This window comes from Calidris pugnax, unplaced genomic scaffold (genome assembly GCF_001431845.1).
Source record: "Calidris pugnax isolate Ruff unplaced genomic scaffold, ASM143184v1 scaffold13, whole genome shotgun sequence".
Classification (NCBI taxonomy): domain Eukaryota; kingdom Metazoa; phylum Chordata; class Aves; order Charadriiformes; family Scolopacidae; genus Calidris; species Calidris pugnax.
The window spans coordinates 8663708-8688773 of record NW_015090810.1 but is presented as its reverse complement, the minus strand read 5'-3'; the positions used below and the strand labels follow the sequence as shown (position 1 = coordinate 8688773).

The following is a 25066-nucleotide window of genomic DNA, read 5'->3' as shown; positions in this document are numbered from 1 at the left end:
ATTCATAATACAACCAGCAAATACTCTATTTAAATCATTACATACAAAAAAACCCAAAAAAACCTTTACTCTAAAAACTTACCAGGTATGCCAGTCTATGCTTGGAACCACAAACATGCATGAACATGTTACTCAGTCCTGTTTTACAGTGACACAGTTGACATTCATAGAGAAAAGGGAGATTGTCTTTTGATCGGTATTCAACTATATAATTAAGTCCTGTATTAATAAAAAAAAAGTTAGGAAATTTGATGTTTGCTGGAACAAATAATCAGTGCAAGTTACAAAAGAGACAGTAAAAGAAATGATTGCTACCACATGCTGAACATGTGAATCAAGATTTTTAGAACCATAATTAACTTTTATCTTTTGGGTGTCTAGACTTCCTCAACACCAGTGGTACAAAACTGAGTGGTTTTGCGATGCCTTATGTTTACCACATAGGACTTAAGAATTTTATTTTAAAAAATCATCTAAAAAGAAATAGCAACAATTATTTTGTAACTATTTAGAAAGGAACGTATTTTAACATGTGCCCCTGTAGTTATTCTCCTGGCCACTCCACTCTCCCTTCCCTCCACAGGATGCGCAGTTAAATTACAAAGAATAGCAATGATCGTTTAAGTTCATTTGTGTCATACCCCCTTAGATTGTTTCTAGAGAATATTCTCAACATGTGGTATCCAGCCTTATCAAAAAGATTTCAGGCCAAATCTAATGATTTTGACACTAAGACCAGTCACTTTCATACCATACTACTGAGTATTCAGTGTAAACATAGTAAGATTTTATTACGTATTACCTAATTTTACATTTTAAAAAATTAATCAATTCTCTTTAAAGGTAAACACCACACAAGTAAACAATTAGAGCATTAAAAGCCCTCACCAAGTGCAGGTTCTGAATCTTTACATGTATTAAGTTGTTCTTCCAAGGTCTGTCCATGAAACCTCTCTGGCTCAGTTTGCACTGTAAGATAACATCAATTTTATGTAATCCCATATCATCCATATCAAGTCATATTCTAAAAGCCCTCCAATATGAAACAAACTCCTGAGTTTAACCTTTGGCCTAAAGAAAATATGCTGAGAAATTCACATTCAAGTGAATCCCTGCTCATACATGGCCCTACATCAGAAATTAAATCAGTTATTGACAACCATTATGCCCCCCAATTCTATTTTCACTCTATTTATAGCATTTTGTTTGCAAATATTGTTTTAAGTATTATTACAAAATATTACTGCAGGTGGAAAATACAATGAACAGAACTTAATTCCTAATCACCTGCTAAGGTCTAGATATCACTTGCAACACTGTACCTCAAACATTTTATTCCTTCGTCTTTTTTTTTTAATTAAACATTCTTACCATAATCAGGAAGTTTTACAGGTGTTTTCACTTGCTCCCCTGAGCCACTTGCTGTTTTAACTAAATAAAAAAATAAACCAGAAGTGGAAACAAAATTATAAGTACAGAAATCAATATGGTATGATAATGTTTTTGGTTGTTTATTTTTTAAAGAAAACTCTTTGAGCTTTTTGTTGACATGAGGAAAAATAAGCTATGTTTGGTTTTGAATATGCTACGAATTTTTTTTTAGGCAAGAAATGGACAAAAAACCTGTACACTAAATAAAAACAAAGTTATTTAATATCAAGCAATTCAATGAAGCAGGCAGAGAGAAAGACCAATCGAGCCATTACTTAGCATACAACGTGGGTTCAAACACACATCATAACATTAAACAATTAAACACTGGTTTAAATTGTAAGTAATTATGGCTGTAATTTAGTTTATATAGAAGACAACCTGCAACAATGGAAAAGCCTGACTGATGGACTACAATGCAAATAGCTTTTATTCTATAAGGGACAAAGCTTCATTTCATAAATTTCAGGGCTACTTTAATCCTGTACGTCACAGCAATTCAGTTTAAATCCTCTGAACCTGAGGTGCTTGAACTGCCATCCCACACACTGCCTGCCAGGGCACTTGGCTCAGCCCATAACCCTGCTGTCTTTTGAAAAAGGTCTGCAGTTATCCTCTCCCCAGTCAAATATTTTTTCTATCCACATATGGCATGTGATACAGCTGGGGCTGCCAAACCTTAAGAAAGGTAAAACAGAGATGACCACACAACATTGTGTGCTACTGAGGAACCTGGAGAGAGACAGACATCTGTATGAGATAGACTCTGTGTGTTTGGGAGTGGAATGCCAAGCACACCAAGGAAGCAAGTTGCTGTTCCTTGAACAGGAGCTTAATGCGCTCACTATAAGGAAACAACAAGAATAGGATTTCAGAAATTCAGAAAGCTCAGCATTTTACTGCATGGAAATAAATAAATAAAGCAGTAGCAGTGCCTGAAACAACTCCAGCTAAAGGCAAATTTGAATTTTTTCGTCCCTTAAATGCCCCTCAAGTCTGTTACTCTCCTGTTGCAAGTAATCTCTTACTAAAACATCAGATATTGCTAAGAAGTTGAGCATAAGGCTTACAATAAACTCTATATAGAAGGTGGGAGTCAGAAGGCTTCAGCGTATACTACTGCATCTGAAAGAGTCACATATCCCTCGATTACAGAGGTAATCTTCATGCAAACTCTTCTTGAGTATTTTAAGTTACAAACTATATTGTGCTGACAACTGATGAAGCTGCCAGCTCATTCCTGCCTGCATTGCCACCAACCTTCTGAAATGATCTTAATGAAAAGATCAGAAGAGTAAAAGAAAAGGAATAAAGCATTATGAAGACAAACCTACAAAGACTAATAACACAAATTATATTCTGGTCACTAGAACTCATCAAGTTTTCGGTGGCCAACCGATCCTTTTAATAAAATAAATAAAAAAAAAGAAATAAAAAGACATGATGACTGTCTGCCGATTCACCTCTAAACATTTCAAGGCATTCATTACAGCAACATCCAGCTGCTAATTAGTTGATCACTTAAATTTCCTTTACAGTCCATACAAAAATTCCCTGATTGGATAGGTGCAATGACTATGAATAACTTGAACGACGTTTCAAACCAAATTCTAGGAGTGATGCACCGTAGAAACCTGTAAATACATTTTGGTGCATCATGAAATGGAACTAGGAAAACAGTTATGAACATAGTTCATATATCTTCATTGTTCATATACCTTCAATCCTTCTGGAACTAGACCAGTTCATAAAGACCATGTGAAGGTTTAATGATATAGTAAACCTATTAAAAGTACTTTCCCTCAGCTAATTAAGATATTTTCAACAAGCTCTTTAAAAAACAAATATAAAATAAATACAGAAAAAAAGTACTTCTACATGCTTTAAGAAGCATAGTTTTTTAAAACATATTTTAAACCTTGAAAGTCTCTAAGGCCTTGAATTAAGATTTTCAAAACTTTAATGTAGTTGGTTTGAAGCACTGTAGCTAACACTTTTTAATAAACTTTGCATACCTCTTGCTGATATTATTGGCTGATTTCTGTAGGATTAGACAACTATGTCATTAAAGAACACAAGACAAGTCTTAAAGAACAAGTCCTGAGAAAGTATTTTTCTTGTTTGTTTCATAAACAACTACATTGGGGTGGGGAGAAATGTGCATGTATAGAACATAGAAAGTAAAAAATCTTGCACTTACCAATGCCATGAGCTTTCAGTGCTTCTTCAACCTAAGTTACCAAGTCATCAGTCAACAAGGAAGAGTGAAAGACACTTAAGATTCAAAAAATACAGTGCAAACATTTTATTATTTATAAAATAAATTAGACTAACACCAACACCACAAATTATCAAGTAGATAGTTACATGAAATGTGAAAGCGACATACATCTTCTTTCCTAGATTGTCCATGATTTATATAATTCCATTCTGTATTTATTAACAGTCATATATTCTCATGTATTTTCTTTACTAACCCAGAAAAAGAGTTGTAATAGGATTAATGTACAAAACTAAGGTCTACCTTATTGCAGTAAACAAAATAGTAAAGCAACAAAACTAGATAGATATCTGAAATTGCATGCTTTAACAGTACATTAAAAATTAGATTTCAAACCCATATTCTATTGTTAATTAAATTTGTAAAATCTGACAAAAGGTGCATCCAAAACCAGACCTTACCGTCTTGTGTTTGAATCCAAGGAAATGAGTCTGCAAGTTTAATGCAGAAGCACACCAGATTTTGCAAATCTAGGTGAAAGAGAAGAAGTATTTCTAGCATTGCACGTAAACCAACAGAAAAAAATACCACTGATATCAAAACAAAACAAACCTGCTATCAAAGTGTCAGTATAGGTACATTCTACACAAGTGCTATTCCTCCAAAGACAAACTAGAGCAACTTTTTAGAACTTCTCTTTGTGAGGCTCCAAGACCACCCAAAGACAGTGTAATGAAGAGGAATCTCCATGTCACATAAAAATTTCAGATGTTTCAAGCACCCTGCAGTTATCTGACAGCACATTTCTGTTTGGATAAGTAAAGGCAGATCCAAGGTCTTCCTCACAAACTATTAACTGAGTCTGAACCAGAGGCAAGGCATAACTGTAACAAGCCACTACACCTGCCTAAGATGAGCCAGTGGTCCTCAGTGCTGCATCCAGACTAACACACTTACTCTCACTAGTTTGGGGCCTGCCTCACTCACATGCACATGAAGTTTTCCAATTACAGCTGGTTTATGCCTGGGTTGGTTCAGAACAGGAGCAGATTAGGTTTAAATTCATGTGAATGAACAAATGCAGTCTAAATATTTTCTCCTCCTCTAAAAAAACAAGATGCTTAAACCCAACAGCAATAAACCTGAGAACCAGATAAATTAGGATTTTTTTTTTCTGAAAAGGAGCTGCAGTTTAACAGAATCACAGAATCACCATGGTTGGAAGGGACCTCTGAGATCATCAAGTCCAACCTTAAAAAAAAAACACAACAAAACCACAAAAAAACAAACAAAAAACCCAACAACAAAACAAAAACAACAAACCAAAAAATACAACACCCCACCACATCACACCCAACCACAAACCAATAATTTTGGGCTCTAGATCATGCCCTGAAGAGCCACATCTACACGTTTCTTAAATACCTCCAGGGATGGTGACTCCACCACCTCCCTGGGCAGGCTGTTCTAGTGCCTGACCACTCTCTCAGTAAAGTAGTTCTTCCTAATATCTGATCTAAACTTCCCCTGCCACAACTTTAGATCATTTCCTCTGGTCCTGTAATGTTATTAAAATTGTTCATTTTAATAAGTTGGTTCCTAACGCGAACATGACAAAGACAGAAAAATAAGTTCAACAGTGGTATTTATCAATTTTGCTCAGAGTGCTATTTATCAATTTTGCTCAAGAGAAGAAAAAAAATGTTCACACTTGGTTCTACCAAAATTGTTTTGCATTAGTTAAAATTTTCAGTAAGGAATACTTACATTGCAGTAGAAAGGGTTTACTTGCTTCTTTATCTCAGCCTCAGGGTCCATATTTGATCTTTAGATGATAAGGAAACCCTGGGCAAATTACAAAAAGATCGCAAACTATTATTTTAGCTTCACAAAGTCATTCATATTCTTGTTCCAGCTATTCAAGGGCCATGCCTGTCCCAGTTTTAATTCCTGCCTCATCTTCAGTTACATCCAACCTTCAAACCTCCAGGCTGGCCATTATATTTTTAACTTGAGAGCAAAGCGCGGCGTGGAAAGAAACAGTTCTTCCCCAAGAGTTGCCCCTCAGGAAACACAAGCCACCAGGAGGTCAGGGACAGTCCCCAAACAAAACGGACCCGAACGACTTCAAGCTTCCCTTCTCCTTCAATAAGGAGAATAAGCGCAGGGGCAGCTGACACGCAGCGGCGACAGCCAGGCGTCCGGAGCCTGAAATACGCCTTTTTAACGACAGCACCACGGGGTTTGGGGAAGAAAACCACGATCCCACGCTGGACCGCGGCGCGGATACAAACCCCACCGCGAAGGGAGCCCCCCTACCCCCGCCCCGAGGAAGCCAGCCGGCCAGCCCGCCCCGGGGCCGCCCGCCCCGGTAGAGCGGACCGACACCTGCTCTTGCAAGGAGTCGCGGGAAACCGCCGAGCACCCAACTTACCTCAGCCGGGCAGCGGGCAGGCACCCGGGAAAACCGGCACCCGGCGGCCACCGGCACTCCCCGCTGCCCGACCGGCTTTCTCGCTCCCGCCCGCCCGCGGCGGCTGCCTGCTTTCTCCTCAGGGGACCGAAGGAGGGCCGCGGCGCGCGCCCCCCGCCAGACCGTTACACACGCCCAACCGCCGCCGCCGGCGGGGCCCGGGGCGCACCGGGCGGGCAGGAACTGCGTCACGGCGGGCGCGGAAGGGGCGCCGGTAGCCCGGGGGACGGGACGGGAGCGAGAAGCGGGAGCCCCGCACCGGGCGGGAGGGGATGGCTCGCGGCGGAGGAGCAGCGGCGGCACCCCCCCCTCCACGGCCTGCCTCCCCGCGGCCGCCGCTAGGGGCGCTGGCGCACAGGCGCGTCGCTCGGCCGGGCGGTGTCGGAGGTAAAGCCCGAGCTGGCGTCTCCTCCCGCCGCACCGGGACGGGCGAGTGAGAGGGGACGGGGATCCCCCCACCCCCGCTCGGCACCGCTAGCGCCGTGAGGCCGTGTCAGGAGCAGACGGGGCCTCTCACCCCCTTCCGGGCGGCTGGTGGGTGTTTGCTCCCCACACCACCCCGCACACCACCCCGCAGCCCCGCCGCACCTGGAGGCGCAGGGTCCCCCGGGACGGTTCCTCCCCGCGGCACAGCGGGAGAGGCCGCCGCCGCTTGAGGCCGCCGCCTGCGCTGTGGAGAGGCGGAAATCCAGCGCAGGGTTTGCGGGAAGCTGAAGGAGTGCCGGCGACCTGCCGGCGAGGAGGTGAGGGAGGCAGGCCCGGCCGCCCAGCGCGGGGGAGGAGGAAGAGGAGGAGAGGGGAGGGGAAGGGAAGGGAGCCGGCGGCGGCGCTTTGTTAGGAGAAGGGAGAAAGCAGGGGGGCTGCAGGGTGGGGTTGTCCCCGCCGGCAGGGCTGAGCGCGGTCTCGGCGGGCGCTGGGTGACAGCGTGGCCGTCTGTCTGTCTGTCCGTCCGTCCGTCCGCCGTCGATGTCCCCCGGTCCGCGCCCTCCGCCGCAGCCTGCATGCTCGCCCTGGGTGGAGCGGTCTTCTTTGTCGAGCCGGGACCTGCTCTCCTTTCCCGTTCGAGCAGAAGAGGAGCTATAGCGAGGAAATAAAAAAACGAGCCCGAATTAATGTTTGAGAAGTTCGGGTGCGGGAGAGTCTGGTAGGATTCCTCTTTATGCCTATTTTTGATGAATTTCAGGCAGTCGTTCGAAATAACAACCTGCGTCCATTACCTTTCTTTGCACAAACTGCTTTGGATGCCCTCCATAGGCAGCGGAATGACCCGCTTAAAATATGTGTGTGTGTATATAATGTAATATTATATATCGATTTAAAAAATGCATCACTGTATATACGTATATAAAATCGACCAGGAGAATTTTAGGCAAAGTACTGTGAATTTTTGCTAATAGATTTTGTTCATTAGCTGGATGATCTATGCTAACTATTACTTTGTATTAAAACAGATGGGGAAAAAAGCACCCAAAGGGATTGTTTTGTTTTGTTTTGTTTTAAATCTGCTTATATGTAACATAATTTCCATATAGATCTCATTCATATTTGTTTGATGCATCTAATTACCTAGTGATTTCAAGTCTCAAGGTAGACAGGGTCAGGCCTGGAACACTCTGCTGGAAGCTCTGAGAGGAAAACCTAACACTTGAGGAAGAAGGACACTGTTTACTGCCAGTTCTGTTATTCAAATGAAATATAAACCTGTTGTTGTGACTTGTTTGGGTCATTGTACTTCTCTTCCTTTCTTTCACCCTCAAACACTGGATGGAAATGACAGTATTATGATTGATTTCCAATGCTATTAATTACTGACTATGCTTAAAGCTTTACCTGCAGTTTAAGTTGGATAAATAAATTTTCTTTTTTTTTTCAATCCTTAATTATTTTGGTAGTAATCCTGTTGGCATTGGTAAATGAATACCATTTTCACACCATAGGTGACCACAGTTTGCTGGCAAACTATTTTCTTTGGGTTTGGTTAGTATAACCCTAACATTTGGGTTAAATCTTCTACTATAAATTTGTCTTTTCATTTTCTTAAGCCTAAAAAAATATTTCAGGGACTGAAATTGCTCACACATGCCAACCTGAAGTGATTTATTTATTTATTTATTTATTTTTTGTTAATGGGCTTCTTTGCAACTGGTTGGAGTTTGGGTGTATGTTTAGGTGTGTGCAAGCAAAATAATACATATATACATATTTATGAACATATGGGCACTTCTTAACAATTTTTTTCAAGATATTCTTCCAGCAGATCACAGCACATCCCTTATAGTCTTTAAAAGAAGAACCCCACACCACATTTCCAAGTAAAAATGAGGAGTTGAGATATATGCTTTTTATTTTATAGCAATAAAGGTTTGTATGACAGGACCAGTACTTAAGACACTGATTTGTTTAAGGCAAGTTGTGAGTTTAGTCATGTTAGAAGATATTTAGGATAAAGTACTTCCTTGCTGCACATGTCTTAGGGCCTGGGCACCTGTACGACTGGGAAAAGCCTTCCATTTTTTGTTTCTTAGAATTTACTGTGCAACTGTCCTCATGTGCCTATACATTGCCAAAGCAATCCTGTTTACTGTATGAGCTATACACAGTGAACCGCTTCCATTTGAGCACAGATTCGTACATGCTAAATTATACCCGGGGCATATGTCCTGGAAGGATCTTTTAGCCTTGAAATGGAAATTGTTTGGGCTTATGAGAGTCCTTTCTTATATTGCACAGAGTAGCTAGTGGACTGTCAGAGGGTGATTGATATGCATAAAGAAAAAGAGGTGAATATAAGTACGTGCTGGCGTTTTGCTGTACCTTCTCAGTGTTTTAAGTTCTCTGACATCTCAGAATGCTTTCTGTTCACCCAGTTGAAAATGGGCTTTAATATATTGAAGCAAGAAGGCTAAGTGTGTAAGAGCTTGAAAAGAATCTTCAAGAACTCTTTGGTGTAGCAAATGCATTAAACTGTTTTCAGTAGTTCTTGAGTTCTTTTATGCATCCTAGATCATGATCCTGGCTTTTTCATGGAAAGAACACAAGTACAGTGTGTATGTGTAGAAAAAAATAGTTAGGAATATGTATGGGGGAAGGGAAGACTAATATATTCTATTATTCTCAGAGTGGGACCTAGGTTTCCATTCTTAAATACACTATTTGAGTTTATGACTGGGGATCTCAGATACTACCACAGTAAAAATAATAGTAATAAATGATAGCGCGGTATAAAAGTGATACTTAAGGGTTTGCTGTGGCTCCATCCATGAAAGATGAGCCTTTATCCTAGTACACTGTTGTTAATATATATGAAGTAATTTTTGGAAATGTTTTAAACATTTACTGATATCAGTTGATCTCTGACAACCTCTGTAGCTAAATATTTAGCACCTGGAATCCAGAAATGCCTGTATCATTGTTTAACTTTTTGAACTTATTATTCAAAGTTCTGGAAAATCCATTGTTTTTCTAACTAAAGAGATTTTCTACACACAAATACATCATGATTTTTGGCCTGAGATTCTCACAGCTTTTCAAAGCTAGAAATAAGATTTACAAAGTGACTGAAAGGTAGAATCAGCCATTTCTGATCACATGGAGTCTCTCATCCTGGTTTTTCAGGGTTTATGACCTTGGACCTTATGACTTGCTGGTGGGACTGCTTTTCGTCCTGTTCCTCTGTGAAACGGAGGCTAAGACAAGTTTCAGTATTTAGTCCCAAGAATTTAATTTCAGCAGCTGTCCAAAGTAGCTCAATGGTTTATAATGATACAATAAGCGCATAATTAAAATAGATTGGTAGATAGAGTCTGTTTCATTGTAGGTCTCTTATTTTATGTGTTTTGGGAGCTGTTTCATGGAGAGAAGTTGCCAGTTTTCAGTATCTCTTTGTTAGAATGTCTGTTTCCAGAATTTTTGCTAATTTTTTTTGATTTATTTTTTATTAAGGGAACTTCTGAAGCAGATGTTCTCCTCTGTCTATTAGACCTAGACATTATAATAATTGATATGTGATACTACATACACTTTGTTCTGTTGGATTACAGGTGTTCAAGAATTACTGTCACCAACACATGGAGTGTCTTAAGTTTTCACAGAGAGTAATAAATAACTGGATACAGTGTGATGGAGGAAATGCTGGATCAGGGAACTGTCTTTCTTACACTCAGCCACCCAGCTCTATTCCTTCTTCCACCTTTTTTTTTTTTTTTTCTTGCAAAATAAACAAACTGTTCTGTAAGCAGCAGAACTAATAAAGTCTATTTTCCTATGGATCTTTCCTTTTGTCCCCTAAATCCTGTCTGCTGCAAAAACTCCAGGTCTCCCGTGTCCTCCTGACACCAGCATTTGGCAGGAGACCCGGCAGCATTTGGTAGCAGAACTGTGACTCACCAGGAACCATGTAGCTGCTTGCTGTCTAGTCAGTACATGCCCAGTGGTTACCCAGTTGAGCAGTGACACAAAATACAAACTGAGTGTTTATTGCCTCTTTTTTCAGTAGGGGTACAACTTAGCTACTGACAACATAGAATCATAGAATAGTTTGGGTCGGAAGGGACCAACCCCCAACTTAAACTGATACTTATTTCTGTTCACTTTGTCTCGGTTTTACTATTCTAGGCTTTGTTCTACTGCAGCCTCTATTCTTTGATTCATCTTTGTTTTGCTGGGTTTTGTCGTATTTTATAAGCTACTTGAGAAAGCTCCCGTTCTTACGTCAGAGTTGGTTTCTCATTTTGACATTAGCTTGTCTTTTAGCTTTCTTTGTAAATATAAGTGGTTACCTTCACTGAAAAAGATGAGAATAACTCTAAGTATTAAGATGTTTGGAGGAAAGGAATTACAGTGATGGTAAAAAGAGACTGCTAGTGCAGTGGAATTAAGGAAAAAAATATTGGAAAGAGGAAATCTGATGGTGACATCTATTACATCTTCAAGTAATATATGGAGGGAAGTAGTGAAAATAATGGGCAAAATACTAGACAATTCATTTTGGGAGAGTCCTAGACTGTTAGGGATAAGAACCAGTTATTTTATATATTTTGTCTTTGAGTTTCATGATTAAAGCCAGAAGAAATATGAGCTAAGACAATGTTGCTCCCCCTTTTCCTACTTAATGATCCAGAAGTTTCTGCCCAAAATGTAAAAGTAATTCAGTATACACAGTTGTAGTGGGAGGGCAGGGGGAGAGAAGTGTGGAAAGATAAAAAGAAAAAAATATATTTTGCAGCACAGTCATGTATTAATAATTCAAGGAGTCACTGCTTTTTTTTTTTTTTTTTTTTATGGCTAAGAATTCCCTGGTATCAGCTACCCTTTTCTTAGTGTGTACGTAAGTCCTAGGTTTGAGAAGACAGGCAGTCATTAACACGGTATAAGTATATAGCAGTGGCTGTCTTGAGCGAGCCCTACTTTTTAGTAGGACCCTCTTTTTAGCCTGGTCCTACTCCTGAGAGTGACCAGCAGTGCAAGCGTAAGGAAAAGTGCCAGAAATGCAGAGTCGTCAGTAAAGGTGGAAGGACCTATACCTTCAGAGCAGTTAGGTTCTGTAATAAATGTGTGTCTTCTTGCAACCCTTCCCTCTTGTCAGTATTGTAATAGTGGTCAGGATGCTGCTGCCTATTGGATGCCAGTCAAGAAGGGCTGAGCACGGGGGAGAGCCAGCCAGCCAGAAGTCTTTTAAAAGGAAACTTCTTACTATCATTTCTCATACAACTTTCAAATATTGTGGAGAGACAGGAGGAATTAGTTACGTGCAGTCTGCAAGGGCCGAAGAGGGTCTTTTGTGTACCAGAGGAAACCCAAATCTGCTGAAGGTGGCTTTAGTCTTAAACCTGAAGCTATCCAGGGCTGGGTTTCAGAACTCATTCCACAGTTCAGTGCTTTTAAAACTCTCCAGGTGTAGCGAAGTGCAGTGAATAGGAAAACAAGTTATTAAAAACAAGTTACTAAGTAAATTGAATACTGAGTATTTTCTATCAAGGTAATCTGTAACAAAGACAAGAAGCTTGTCCTCATTATGTTATAGTAATTCTGTAACTGTGTAGCCTGTAAAGTGGCAATAGAGAACAGCATATAATTATTCTATGTCTTACCTGATAATGTTTCATTATGTACTCTAGAACTATTCACAAGCTATTCTAGAAAATGAAGTGTGTTAGAAGCTATGCTTAGGAATTATTTGCTGAAACAAGAGTTTCTCGATACTGTAACCAGTTCTAATTGGTGTTTGTTTTTTTTTTTTTGCTTTCAACCTTGTTTTCATAGGATTTTTTGGCTTCTTGGAGAAACAATAGAAAATGCAAAACGAAATAATAAAGCCTGCTAAATACTTCTCAGAAGTGGAGAAGAGTGTGCTGCTTGCATTAGTTGAAAAATACAAATACGTGCTTGAATGTAAAAAAAGTGATGCAAGAACCATTGCTCTGAAACAACGTACCTGGCAAGCACTAGCCCATGAATATAATTCACAGCCCAGTGTATCACTGCGAGACTTCAAACAGTTAAAGAAATGCTGGGAAAATATCAAGGCACGGACAAAAAAGATAATGGCACATGAAAGGCGGGAGAAGGTAAAAAGAAGTATTAGTCCACTTATAAATACTCACATCATAGGGAAAGAGAAGATTGCCAGCATAATGCCTGAGCAAATGTACTTTTTGCAGAGCCCACCAGAAGAAGATCCTGAATATCAGCCTGATGCTTCTAGTCAAGGTACACATGTTACTGTAATGATGCAAGTAGTATTCATTTCTGTGTGACTTTGCCAGTGGTTCTCTTTCAGCAGTCTAAATCTCTCCACTTAGTTGTGACTGCTGGTTATAGAAAAGTAATTTCAGAGCTATGAGATTACAAGACTGCATGTATTTCCCTAGGCCCCCAGGAATTAAACTGAGGTTTTACACAATTCTTTTTCCCATCAGTTTTTGACATATCTGTTGCTTTGTGGCAAGCATCACAGTAGCTATCATGCTGGTTTACCAGAGAACAGTCCCAAAGATATTTTGATCCTTTATAAAGTATCATTTTGTTGTGAAAAGGTTGTTTGAGCATTTAAAAAAAAATAAAGAGATACCAGCAGCAAATTGATAAACAATTGTCTGCTGCAAGAGTTCCCTGTAGGTCTTTCCTCCTTTGTTTTCAAGGACTAAAAAGAGTATGTAGAGCCATATTTCACACTGCATCCACACTGGAGAATGGCCTTTCTGAAAAAGTTCAGCACTACATTCTTCTTGGTTTGGCAAGCATACACAGAAGGAATAATCCAAAACCAGAAGGCAGGGTGGCTACAGTGGTTTCTTGCAAACTTTATTATGTCAGGATCGCACAGAGGAGACCGTCCTTGCTCAAAAGACAACAGTAACTACATTTTTAGATAACATTCTTACATTGTCTCTTTCATAAATGTATTTACCATAAGTAGTCCTCAGGATTTGTAAAGGAATGTATTTTGAGACCCTTATTTGCAGTGGTAACTATTTTATTTCATGAGTAGTTTCTTTTATTTCAGAATACTTTTCTCAAAGTTAGAATAATGTAAATTTTTTTCCTGAAAATATACACCAGTGTGTTTATGATGTGTAGAGTAGAGATAAGGAAGGAATAAGTAGTATTCTTCCTGGTATTCCCTCGGTCCCTTGGTATTCATGTTGATACAGCTCTTTACCTGACCTTCAGATCTTTCATAAAAACATTGTAAGTCACATGCAGATTTGGCTTAAAGAGCTACATTAAGGTTCAGCTCCTAAGGTTAGGCTTCACCTATATTTAGGTGTCCACTTATAAATGTCTCCACTCTAGTATTCTGAGCTCCCATTATTGCCATGGAGGTCTATCAACAGAGCCCAGAATGGTTCAGTTCAGACCATTATACCCGTAGTATTCTGTAGCAGAACTGCATTATGTAGTGACTCCTGTACTATGGTACAGAAGCACAAAGTTTAGATGCATACACTAATAACTATATTATCACAAGTTCGTGTTTCTTGAGGGAGAAGGGAATACTATAATGCTTTTTCCTCTTATGTTTTGCAGAGTCATTTGTTGTCTCAAATAGAGAACTTTGTGATGAAGAGAAAGAGCTGGTCCATTTCCCAGTGTGTGAAGGTACCTCCCAACCTGAGCCTTCATGTTCTGATGTCAGAATAGCAGCAGATAAGAACTACAGAAGTAAAGCATCTCAGGAAAGTGCTCTGAAAAAGATGCATGAGGAAGAACATCATCAGCAAATGTCAATTTTGCAACTGCAATTAATCCAAATGAATGAAGTTCATGTGGCAAAAATACAGCAAATAGAAAGAGAGTGTGAGATGGCCGAAGAGGAACACAGGATAAAAATGGAAGTGCTAAATAAAAAGAAAATGTATTGGGAGAGAAAACTGCAGACCATCACAAAAGAATGGCCTGTATCATCCTTTAACAGACCCTTTCCTAACTCACCCTAATTCAAAGGGGCAGAGAATCAGTCTGACTAAGCACATTTCTGAGTAATGCGCACTGGAAAGAGGGTTTTTTAATGTGAATGTACAGGGACAGGATAGGTGCCCAGCTGGTAGTGAACACACTTTGACTCTTCACTTTTAGGGAAACAGTAGTTGAGTCCACCAAGGGGAAAATCGTATTGTTCATTTGTAGGTGGTTCTGATTTGTTTAACTTTCAGACATGCACAGTATTCTAAAATGTGAATATATTTCCCCCTCTCAGAATACTCTAACATTCTTTTGAAATTTAAGGTACTCCAGGTATTCTTACATTGGGTGCTTATAAGAAAATGGCTTTAAACATCAGGTTGCAGTGTTTATTTTTATTTCCAGCTCTTCCTATTTACCATTTCCCAAATGAAGGCAAGGGTTGGAGTTGCTCTCTGGTATTGAGACAAAAGGTGACTGACAGGTATTGTTTGGATTGTTATGCTGGGGCTTAGGGAAAAGACCTTGTCTGTGGTTAATATAGTTCATAACTTACTCTTCACAGAAGATGTGAAAATTAAGGAAGGTGCACAAGGACCACTGTAGTAACTGATCCCTTTGCTTGTGAAGAACAGTAGTATTTTCCAGCTGACAGGCTGTTTGAGCAAATGGTTGTGGACTGGCCCTCCAGTTGTTTGAGCCTTGACCATTAAGAAGTTGGAAAGAAGGTGACTTCTTCCTCAAAAGCCATTGTGCTTGTCCTCTCCAGGCCCATCTTGTATTCAACTAGAATACCAAAACAGGTCGTGTGCTGCTGCCAACACTGTGCACTGTTCACTTGGAGTCATTCTGAGGGGAAGAGCTTTTCAACAATTAATAAAGCTCTTAAAATGTAGCGAGCCAGCCAATCCGTTGGCTATACTTGATGGTGTAGCAGGAGTATTTCAGCCTCTCCCTAGCTACAAGAAAAAAATAAGGCTCATCCTCTTTACCTGCACATAGGGTGGGAAGCAGTTCAAGGAAATTGTTCCTGTCTTGGAGCACTGTTCTCTTTTGTTCTGTCCTGTGTGTTACAGTGATATGTTTCTTGCCTTTGTTGTCAATAAGGGATGATGGACATGATTTGTAAGAAAACATTCACATGGAGGTCCCCACAGAGTTTGGGGGCCTGGAATAGTAGTTAGTAGGAGAGCACAAATAAGGGTAATCCTTCCCCAGGCAATCATTTAGTCTAGTGGGGCAAGGGTTAAGAAAATGTGAAATACAGAACTCCGCAAAGATTCCTAAGAACCTCTGATGTGTGAAAAACTGTTTTACAGGAAGGTGTACAACTATCATTTGAAGCAGTAAGAAAAATGAACAACATTTTCATTGAAAAACCTGAGCATCCCGTTATTCAATAAAGTATTTTCAGATCATGATTCATGAGGGCAAGTCCTTACAGTGAGCAACATATTCAAGTTAGGGTACGTTACAAAACATACTGTTCTTCCCTGTTACACTCCCATCTCTTCCCTACATGTTCTTTCTGGTGGAGTTTCTTTTGGGTTTGTTTGGGAAGTGGTAGTGGGGTTGTATTTTTTACTAGAAGGGCTTTCCCTGCTGGTGATTCATCTTTGCAAGCACTGCCATTATCAGCCACAGTCCTCACTGTGGTTAACGCTGTGGTACGTGCAGTGCTCCCTTCCATGTGCTAACACAAGCAAATGCAATGGCAGTGATTTATTGCAATTTATTTTATATGTCAGAGAAAAAAAGAATTGCAGAGCTGTTTCAAGATCAAAAAAAAAAATAGGCCATGTATGAAGTCCAAAGACAGATCTTTTTGACAGCAAATTCAAATTCAGTTTTCTTATAAATTGGCTGTATGACTGAAGCACAGGACTTCCAAAGAAGGATGTCATTATGGACGCTTTTTTCTGCTGAATGGCAACACTTTTGGAAGGTAGGACAATCCTGTATAATAGCAGTAGAGGCAAAAGAAAGAAGTAAACAGGAGTGAAGACTTTTTTGTTCTGAGGTTGCATTCTGTGGTCTGGAAGATGAGTCAATTATTTGAGTGGTCATGACAGTTGTTCAGTCACCATCCAGAAAAAAGGATAGCAAAGACATTTCTCTTAACCAGTGATGGGATTCCTTCCACATTGCTTCTAAGTGAAAGTAATTTGAAACTATGACATTGAAACCATGTATATTAAGGTGTCAAAAGGTGCTGGATGGAGACAATTTCAGCACTGTGAAGAGAGCAAGAATGGAGAGACAATCGAGGTGTAGAGAGCCCTGTGAGAAGGTACAAAATAGGCCAGGGAGAATGTCATGATAGGTGAGATAAATGTAGATTTGACTCCTGAAAGTTATACCATTGCTTATGAAAGATTGTTTTATTTTTATATTAAAATATAGTTTAAAATATGCATGTTTTCAGACTGTACTAAGTGGGCAATGCCTTGCATTTTGATATATATGCTTATTCTGACACCAAAAGTTACAGCTTGTAGGCTGAACAGTAGACCCTTTTAGTTCAGCTTCCATTTAGAAGAAAGAATATGAGAGGAGAAAAAATAGAAAGAGTAAAGATGAAGATATGAAAGAAAGAATGCTCAGTACATGCATAGAGGGGATGGGAATGTCAACCTAACACAAATGATACAAGAGGCTTTTCTGGTCCAGGTAATAGATGTCTTACTGGCGACACAGGCTTTTGCTTTCCCAGCTGTGTCTGACTCTTGGGTGATAGACACAGAAAAATGTAAAATATCAACAAGATGAAGTAATGTGTCTCCTTGCCAGGCTTTGGCTTCTCCATCTAAAGGCTTTATAAAAAGTGATTGGTGGGGGAGAGTTTAAACAACTTGAAAAATGTGGCTTTTACCATTTTTTTGCAATTACTTCCTCTGCTGTTAGGATTTATCTTTTCTTTTGTTTGATTTTCTTCTATTTACCATATACATCTCAGACAGTATGTCCATTTGTTCTTCTCCCTTTCTTCTAGCTTACATCATTCAGATACTTGCACGTAATTGTGCTTTCCTGTTAACCATTTGGCCAAGCTATATAGGTTATTTTTGCAAGGTTTTTTTCATATATAAAATACAGCAGTATTTTAAGAACAACAACATGTCTGTTCTTCTCTGGATTTGTTATACAAGTTGTTGGCAGGAATAAAATTAAAAGATATATGGGGTAAAATTATCCCTACCTAACTTCATAAGAGAAATATATAGCAGACATGTTGTGGCCGTTGTTCTCAGCCTCTATGTTCTTATGAAGAGAAACTAAGACCTTCCAGCCAAGATCTGTTGAATTCCTTTACGCTCCCAAAAATGACCCTAGCCTGGCTCCAAGTGCTGTCTCTCCTTGGAGAGCTGATACAATCTTTTTTATTTGTTGATATTTTTTTCCTGCATTTCTTCCTTATGTCTGTGTTCCCCCTTATTTTTTTTAACTAGCAATATGAGCAGGGGGTTTCATCCAGAGGTCCGTGTTTTGCTCTTTCCTTTCTCTTGCCCAGATTGCCTGTTATCACAACACCTGAGCATGAAATGGGTGCTCCTCACAGTCGTCATCTTCTCCTTCCATGGGAAGCATGTTTAGTAAGCCTGTTCTACACAGCTGCTCAAGCATTCTTGACTCTGCACAGAGACTGGGAAACAGAGGATTTTGAAGAGAGGGTAGTGTAGAGAAAGGGCTGAATAGAGAAGAGCACCTTCTCCATTCCAGCTCTATGAATTCTGGGAGGACAGTCTGTGACCACTAAGTCATTCATCGGGATCAGAGCTAATGCAGGATGCTGTGTAAGTGGTTCCAATTCTTCATTAATCTTTGGGGTTCTGCAGAGGTTAAGTTTGAGGCTTTCTGATAACAAAGTTCCATCTTTCTAGGTAGTGGAAGAGTCTCAGTGGAAGATTTTCACAGATATTTCCTCAAATTTGGGCTCTTACCTTGACAAAGAAATAACCCATCCTGCAATCTATTATACTACTTCTCTCAACACCCAGGCTGCTGTGCCACAGGAGCAAGGGATCTCACTGCCTGACACAAATCCTCTCTGTGATGCTCTTTCTTCCAGTGCAGAGATGTATTTAGGCAGAGCTGAAAGACACAGCCCTCCTGGCCAGGCACTGCTGAGAGAAGCAGTCCTTACCGGGGCCGGGGCGGCCGCTGTGGCTGGGCTCAGTGCTCAGACCACAAGGCTGAAGTAGTCCCGTTGCAGCCCTGTGAGCAGAGAAAGGAAGGGTGCCTCGGGGCTACCCTTTTCTGAGTTATACCACGACTGGGGCAGCTGAGGATGTTGTCCTGAATTTTACTTAATGGGCATTTATCTTTGTGTGTTTCCAATACCAAATTGGCAGTGTCCCAAGGATTTGTATGATTACAAAGATGTTTTTCAATGACGTTTTGCAGATTTTTTTATTCGCAGGTTGTAGCTACAGTGGCTTTTATGATCCGTCCTCCTCCTTCTCCCTCACTTGCATTGTAACGCTTCCGGTTTCATTCTGAGTCTCTGTGGTTACAGTCTGTACAACCCGATACCCCTGCAGTGTCATATTTTCAGGTATTTTTCTCACAATGTCATTGAAATGATAAACTGCTTCACATCTATATATGGTTACTTTGGGGGCAGGTGAATTACGCGCAAATCTTAAAAAATTATCTTAATTGTATTTTTTTCCAGGCAAGTAAAGTCACTTGCAAGTAGTCCTGTGATTTCATATTTTGAGCTAGCTTGTTCAAAGCTATTTTTATCACTGATGCATCTTAGTTGTTTTCCTAAGATAATTGCCTGTCTTTTTGCATTATTTTTCTGTTTCTTCTCAAAGCAGCTGACTGGAAACTCACACATCATCACTCTTCCTGACCTTTGTCTCTAGTTAGATATTCAGAAATGTTTCCATGCAAAGTAAGTACTAATGTGTGCTAAAATTAATACATTTAGGCTAATAAAATAAACCAAGTAACAAAATGATAGGATAATATGCAGCGTCTGTTAATATAATCTTAAAAACATTATGGAGGAAAGAAGACAATTTGTTGCCATCTATAAGAATAGGATAATAATGCATTTTTACAGTAAAAACAAGTAGCGATCTCTGTTTCCAGTATCACAGATTAACTTCTGTGTTGCTGATTTACAAGTGACTTTGCTTCTTAGATTTTTTTAAATTTTTTTTCCATGCTATTACATGAAACGGCTTGATTCCATTATCTGTAAAGAAGGTGCACATAGAAACATGCACAGATTTCTGGGCCTAAAACAAGAGCAATAAAATAGAAAAGTACTAGCTGTGGCTCTGAATATTTTACTATTCTGGTGGTAAAGGTTTTAGGCATCCCACACCACCATCAGTTATGTTAACAGCACTGAACAAATTAAAAACTTGAAAAGGCAAAAAAAAGGGCTGGAATGTCTTTTAGAGTGAGTCAGAAGTGAAGACAGCTCTTAGCTGTCCTAGGAGGTAACACCGTCATATATGTTGAACAATTCTCCAGCATGGTCTTCACCTTCCCTGATCACTCTTTCCTCCGAGACTCTGGACACGTCCATCATACCATTCCCAGCTCCAAGTGCCTGACAATAAAAAAAGTAACCACATCAATTAGGAATCCAACCACAGTTATTAGACCTAACTCTCTACTAAACTGAAGTTGGACAATTTTCTCAGACTGTGGAAAGGCATGTGAAATTTGTCCAGCACACGGTCTGCCAAATGGCACAGGCTGTACAGCAAGGAAAATGAAAAGGTTGTGCATCGCATCTGGTTTATAAAACTGTTATATTTGTGAGGGTGTGTGGATGCATCTCACTGGATGGTCAACATCTTTAACAGCAAGAATCAAGAAGTATTTTTGCCAATTTTCTAATTCATCCTAGTCTAGATTTCCCAATCTGTCAAAACAACCTCAGGAAAAAAAAAAAAAAAAAAAAAAAAGGAAAAAAATAGAATTAAGCCGTCAAAATAGCTAGAAAGAATCTGTTGCCTTCCTGGTGAAGAGCTGTCCAGATAAAAAGCTACACTACATATATATATGTGTCTATTTAGGGAAAGAGCTCTCTAAGGTAACGGAAATAAAGCAAGACAGATTTTTTTTAGATAGTCCTTATTTAATTTATCTGTGTTTTTTAAAAAAATGTTGTTTGAGATTGTTTGTTTTCCTTTTGTTATTCAGTCCTCTAAGGTAACGGAAATAAAGCAAGACAGATTTTTTTTAGATAGTCCTTATTTAATTTATCTGTGTTTTTTAAAAAAATGTTGTTTGAGATTGTTTGTTTTCCTTTTGTTATTCAGTCCAGCTGCAGAATAGTTGTGTGCTTCAGTTCTGACCAAATGTTAGAGCACCTAATTAATCAAATTTGTTTGGCAAGAGAATAGAATTAGGTTTGCATTCAGCACAACTTGAGATTGATTATATTCCACTAGTCTTCAGATATTTCTTCTCAGATATAAGAGGCTGTTCTTGGACAGCCCTGAATCTGAAACTGGCATTATACACCAGTTTAGCAGTAATTTATTATTTATATGTCACTAACGAGGTGACATACAAGCTGCTCAAGCTCTGTCCATTATTTGGTCACGTACAAACCCTTTCCCTTTTCTTAGAATTATGCCCTGAAATTATGGACTAAGCCACAAATGGATCAGCTGAATCACCCATATAAATTCCTGCCACGTATTCTGTATCACAGTATAATGAGTGGAAAAAAACCTCCTGCTTCTGTTTAATTGTGGAGTTCTGAAATTTTGCCCTGTTACTCTCACTGAAGCTTTACTAAAAGTTGTTTTATTACACATCTGCATGTTCCCACGTTCCCACATTCTCTTCCTTCAACACAAGGAGCCACGTGGCTTCGTAACTCTTTAATACCAAGCCTATGGACCGTGCAAAGTCTGAATTGACACTCACATGGTAAATTCCATTTATCTGAAAAAGATCTTGTAAATGCTCTCACATTCTGAGACTCTGAAAAGTACAAATTAGGGAGGTGATGTGATGGATTTGGTATTTAAATCAGGGCAGAAATTTTGGCAGGCGGGGAGTTATCAGTGCTGACCTAATAGAGAGGTTAAACCTCTGCTTAAGGAACAATAATGTCCAGTCCAAATACTTTCTTACCTCCAACTTTCTGTCTAAAATGAGGTGTAATACGAAGTCCTTGCCAAATAAAGCAACATTAGTTGCCAAAATGCACTTGTTTTGCTTTCAATTACTGGCTCGCATGAGGGCTCTGAGGCTAGACTGGGCTTTATCTTGCACGCCGTTGGTGGCTGATAGCATTTGAGGAAGACTTCCCATACTGATTTTGTCCTCTTCCTCTTGAATGCAATACTCCTACTTGGATGCATTTAGCGATGTGGTGGTGCCAGCTGGTCCATGGCGAGGGGCTCACATTCTCAAATTGTCTGTCACTGACTCCCTGCATCTTTTCTGATTTCCAAATCAGCAGTGGTGGATGAATTTGAATAAAAAATGAGGGGCTTCAGCCAGCAGGAACAATCATCATTGCTGACGGTGTCACTGAGGTGGCTTGTCACCCTGATAAGGTGGCAAATTTAGAGGTATAATCAACAAATGATCACAATGTACTTTCTCTCAGCCAATTACAACGCTGTCTTCTGGGGTAAATCTTGCTTTTACTCCTCTTGTAGACTTGTAAATCAGTTGCTTGCTTCCAGTTTACACTTCCATAGTTCCACTGAAGCCAATACATTTCTCTACTCGTTGCCACTGGCTTGATAACTGTAGATCTCCATTTCCATTCTGGTCCAAATGCCACAGCTGCCAACGCCACTTCTGTAAATCCAGCCCGAATGCACCGTCAGGGAGCCAGGCTGGGAAAATCAGGCACAGGAAAAGACTTAAGCCCTTCTCTTACACGCAGCATGGACGGAAGTGGCTCAAGCCCCACGGCACTGCAAAGTCAAGCCCACATCCCATCACACCTTAAAACACAAGTAGGGACATAGTAGCAGCAGTGGGTCACTTTGGTGATCTGTAAAAATAGCTTTGGGTGGTAAGCAATGGTTTTTTTGAATTGTTACGTAATAAAATCTTCCAAATCATGGTTCAACTTAAAATTATGGTCTGTAAACGTTCAACTACTTAGAGCAATAAATAAACACAGCTTCAGTCTGACAGATTCAGTGTCCTGTTAGGATTTGGTTAACTGGTATGGTTAATACATCACACAGGCATGTTCTCATCTTTCTTCCTTGTAAAATCTTTGCCACTTCCATCAAATAAGTGAGCATTCTTAATTATAAAAATAAAGCCAACTATGTTAATCCATCCCCAGTCCGATACATACATGAATTCAACCAAATGAACAATATATTGAATCTTTTTCTATTATTTTGTATTTTCAGCTATATGTGAGCTTTTGTGTTAATTTATACTTTCCACTTTTTTTTTTCTTTCTGAAGAGTCTAAGGTTAAATAATGAGAGATCTGATCTTCAGCTTCTCAAGATGCAGATGTCCTGACATTTTAGATCTGTACCAGGAAAACATTCTGGTAGTCCATAAATGCAAATATAGAGATATTCCAGTGTCTTACTTCCCAGAGAAGTAGAAGTCTCAGTCCTAAGAATACCTTTCTTTTTGTGGTTGTGTTTCTGAACTTCCAGTCACAAGGTGTACAAACTGTTTTGCCACCAACTACCATCCAGCAGCGCTAGTGTAGTTACAGGGCCTGTTTTTCAGAGGTGCTGACCCATTGTCTCATCAGGGATCATGGCAAGTCAGAACTTCTGGGCAAAATGGGCTCTAGAAAGCACGTGTGAGATTTTCAGTAAAGCTTGTTGGTTACATTTTCAGATCCTACCAATTTCCAGGGAGCATTGGAGCCCCACTTCACCTGGGCATCTTCTGGAATTTCGAACCTATGCGACCACGAGGAAAAAAAATGTAGTTTTTGCTTATGAAAAGCAATCACATAATGGTTGTCTTTAACATTTTTTCCTCCTGTGCTTTTTGGGTGACTCATACTGTTAAGTAAGAACCTCTCTTTTCCAAAAATTCATGCTATTTAACAGAAATATTTTTACAATACCCAAAAAGCAAAAATTCATTAAGAGATAATTTATTTCCGAATGTGTTATTGACATCTCTGCCAAATGTCTACTGCCATCTTGTGATGGTACATCATGGTGGCCATGTTTTGAGAAGACTTACTGGCCAGGTTTTTAGAAATCTTCTCTTTCTGAGAGGAAAAAGTAACTTTCACTTTAATTCGTCAATGACCCAGGGTATTACTTGAGGTTGTTGTGAGGGGTTCTCTCTCTACCATCACTTTTTCTTATCCTACACAAGCTTCCCCTATTTTGCATGTATATTCCACCAGCAGTGGAATAGCACTTGAATTCCTTTGGTCAACGAGACTACGAGGATCCTCTGAAAATCTCTGAAAGTGGTAATCTTTCCATGTGTGCTCAGGGGGTTCAGGATCACTTCAGTCTAAATGCAGAGGCACTGAAAATCAGAACTCTGAAATAGTGCCTGAGAATCTCAAGGAGAAACTTGAATCTAGGCACTCCTCTTTGTCATTTTTGTATAAGTGGTCAAATAATTAGGAAACCCCTCTTTCTTTACACCATATTGTATTTATTATGTGGCATTAGATTCTGTTGTATTTTAACAGTATATAAAATTACATTGTGCCGTGTTTGTGCTTTTAGTCAGTGAGCATCTAAAACAGAACTAGCACTTGAGTATTGGGCTATTTGTCATAAGATACTTGAAAATGTATACACTCCTTCTGATACTAAATATTTTAATGGAGTATTAGATGGTATCTCTTGTGGTCTTTGCCTTTAATTAGCAACAGTTTCTGGGTTTTGTTTTTTAAATTGCACTAAAAACTATACATTATTTAAGATCCCATTTTTAGCCAAATGATAGCCACGAGCCCAATCTGATTTTCCTAGCATGGTGTCAGCCTCCAACATCTCACACGTTGTAAATTGTTGGTTTAGTATTTTAGTGCCTCAAACACCACCAAAGCTGGTTCTGTCCTGCATGGAAGTAGCTTCTGGAATTACACCTTTAAACAACTTTTTTTGTTACTGTTGTTTTTAATTGGTAAATAATGCCCACATCATAGTTCGAATCTCTAAAGACCTCACAGTATGTCCAAGTCCTTAGAAATGTGAGGAATGGAGTGTTCATTATCTTTATTGTGTAGCTAATTTTCATAGCAAATTCTTTGTTTTTCCTACAGAAACAGTGAGTAAAAGGAGACAAAAGTAGGGCCCTAAAATGTGTACTTTCTAAAGGTTGGGTATGTTTGAAATGCAATGAAAAGTACCATTGGAGGAAGAGAGCCTGTAATTGTCTAAGTGAGGGGAATCTACCGTATGTCTGAAACTCACACAGTATGTAATAAGGATGACTAACTGTACATTTTAGTGCCTTGTTTCTTGTAAAATGTTTAATCATAAATTACTAAACATAAATAATTAAGAATTTCTGAGAAAATGTATCTAAATATTGTTAATAGAATCTGTATATTCACAGAAGAGTCAATAAATCATCAACTATTGT

The 25066-nt window shown here is 39.5% G+C and overlaps 2 protein-coding genes across 10 annotated transcripts in view; one reads left to right on the top strand and one right to left on the bottom strand.

Annotated features, from left to right (window-relative positions):
- The window catches only part of LOC106885987, a 23473-nt gene extending 16631 nt beyond the window's left edge, over positions 1-6842 (bottom strand). For 3 of the 6 annotated variants that reach the window (XM_014938540.1, XM_014938542.1, XM_014938543.1), the window contains exons 1-7: positions 6087-6233; positions 5420-5497; positions 4114-4182; positions 3632-3662; positions 1372-1431; positions 889-969; positions 83-219 (exon numbers count right to left, since the gene is read on the bottom strand). In XM_014938540.1, the coding sequence (XP_014794026.1) occupies positions 83-219; positions 889-969; positions 1372-1431; positions 3632-3662; positions 4114-4182; positions 5420-5470 (429 nt within the window). In that variant the 5' untranslated portion in view covers positions 5471-5497; positions 6087-6233. Of the gene's footprint in view, positions 1-82; positions 220-888; positions 970-1371; positions 1432-3631; positions 3663-4113; positions 4183-5419; positions 5498-6086; positions 6236-6713 lie in introns of those variants that run through there. The other 3 variants (XM_014938541.1, XM_014938546.1, XM_014938545.1) reach the window with 3 other exon arrangements.
- MSANTD3 (Myb/SANT-like DNA-binding domain containing 3) lies at positions 6728-25066 on the top strand. 4 transcript variants are annotated; one of them, XM_014938550.1, is made up of 4 exons: positions 6961-7269; positions 12387-12833; positions 14154-14225; positions 23342-25066. In XM_014938550.1, exons 2-4 carry the CDS (start codon positions 12419-12421, stop codon positions 23446-23448), a joined length of 594 nt encoding a protein of 197 aa, XP_014794036.1. In that variant the 5' UTR covers positions 6961-7269; positions 12387-12418; the 3' UTR covers positions 23449-25066. The 4 variants fall into 4 exon arrangements, with proteins under 4 accessions (XP_014794034.1, XP_014794036.1, XP_014794035.1 ...); XM_014938549.1 differs by lacking the exon at positions 23342-25066 and having other exon boundaries at positions 12387-12691; positions 12785-12833; positions 14154-20476; XM_014938548.1 differs by lacking the exons at positions 6961-7269; positions 23342-25066 and adding an exon at positions 6728-6868 and having other exon boundaries at positions 14154-20476.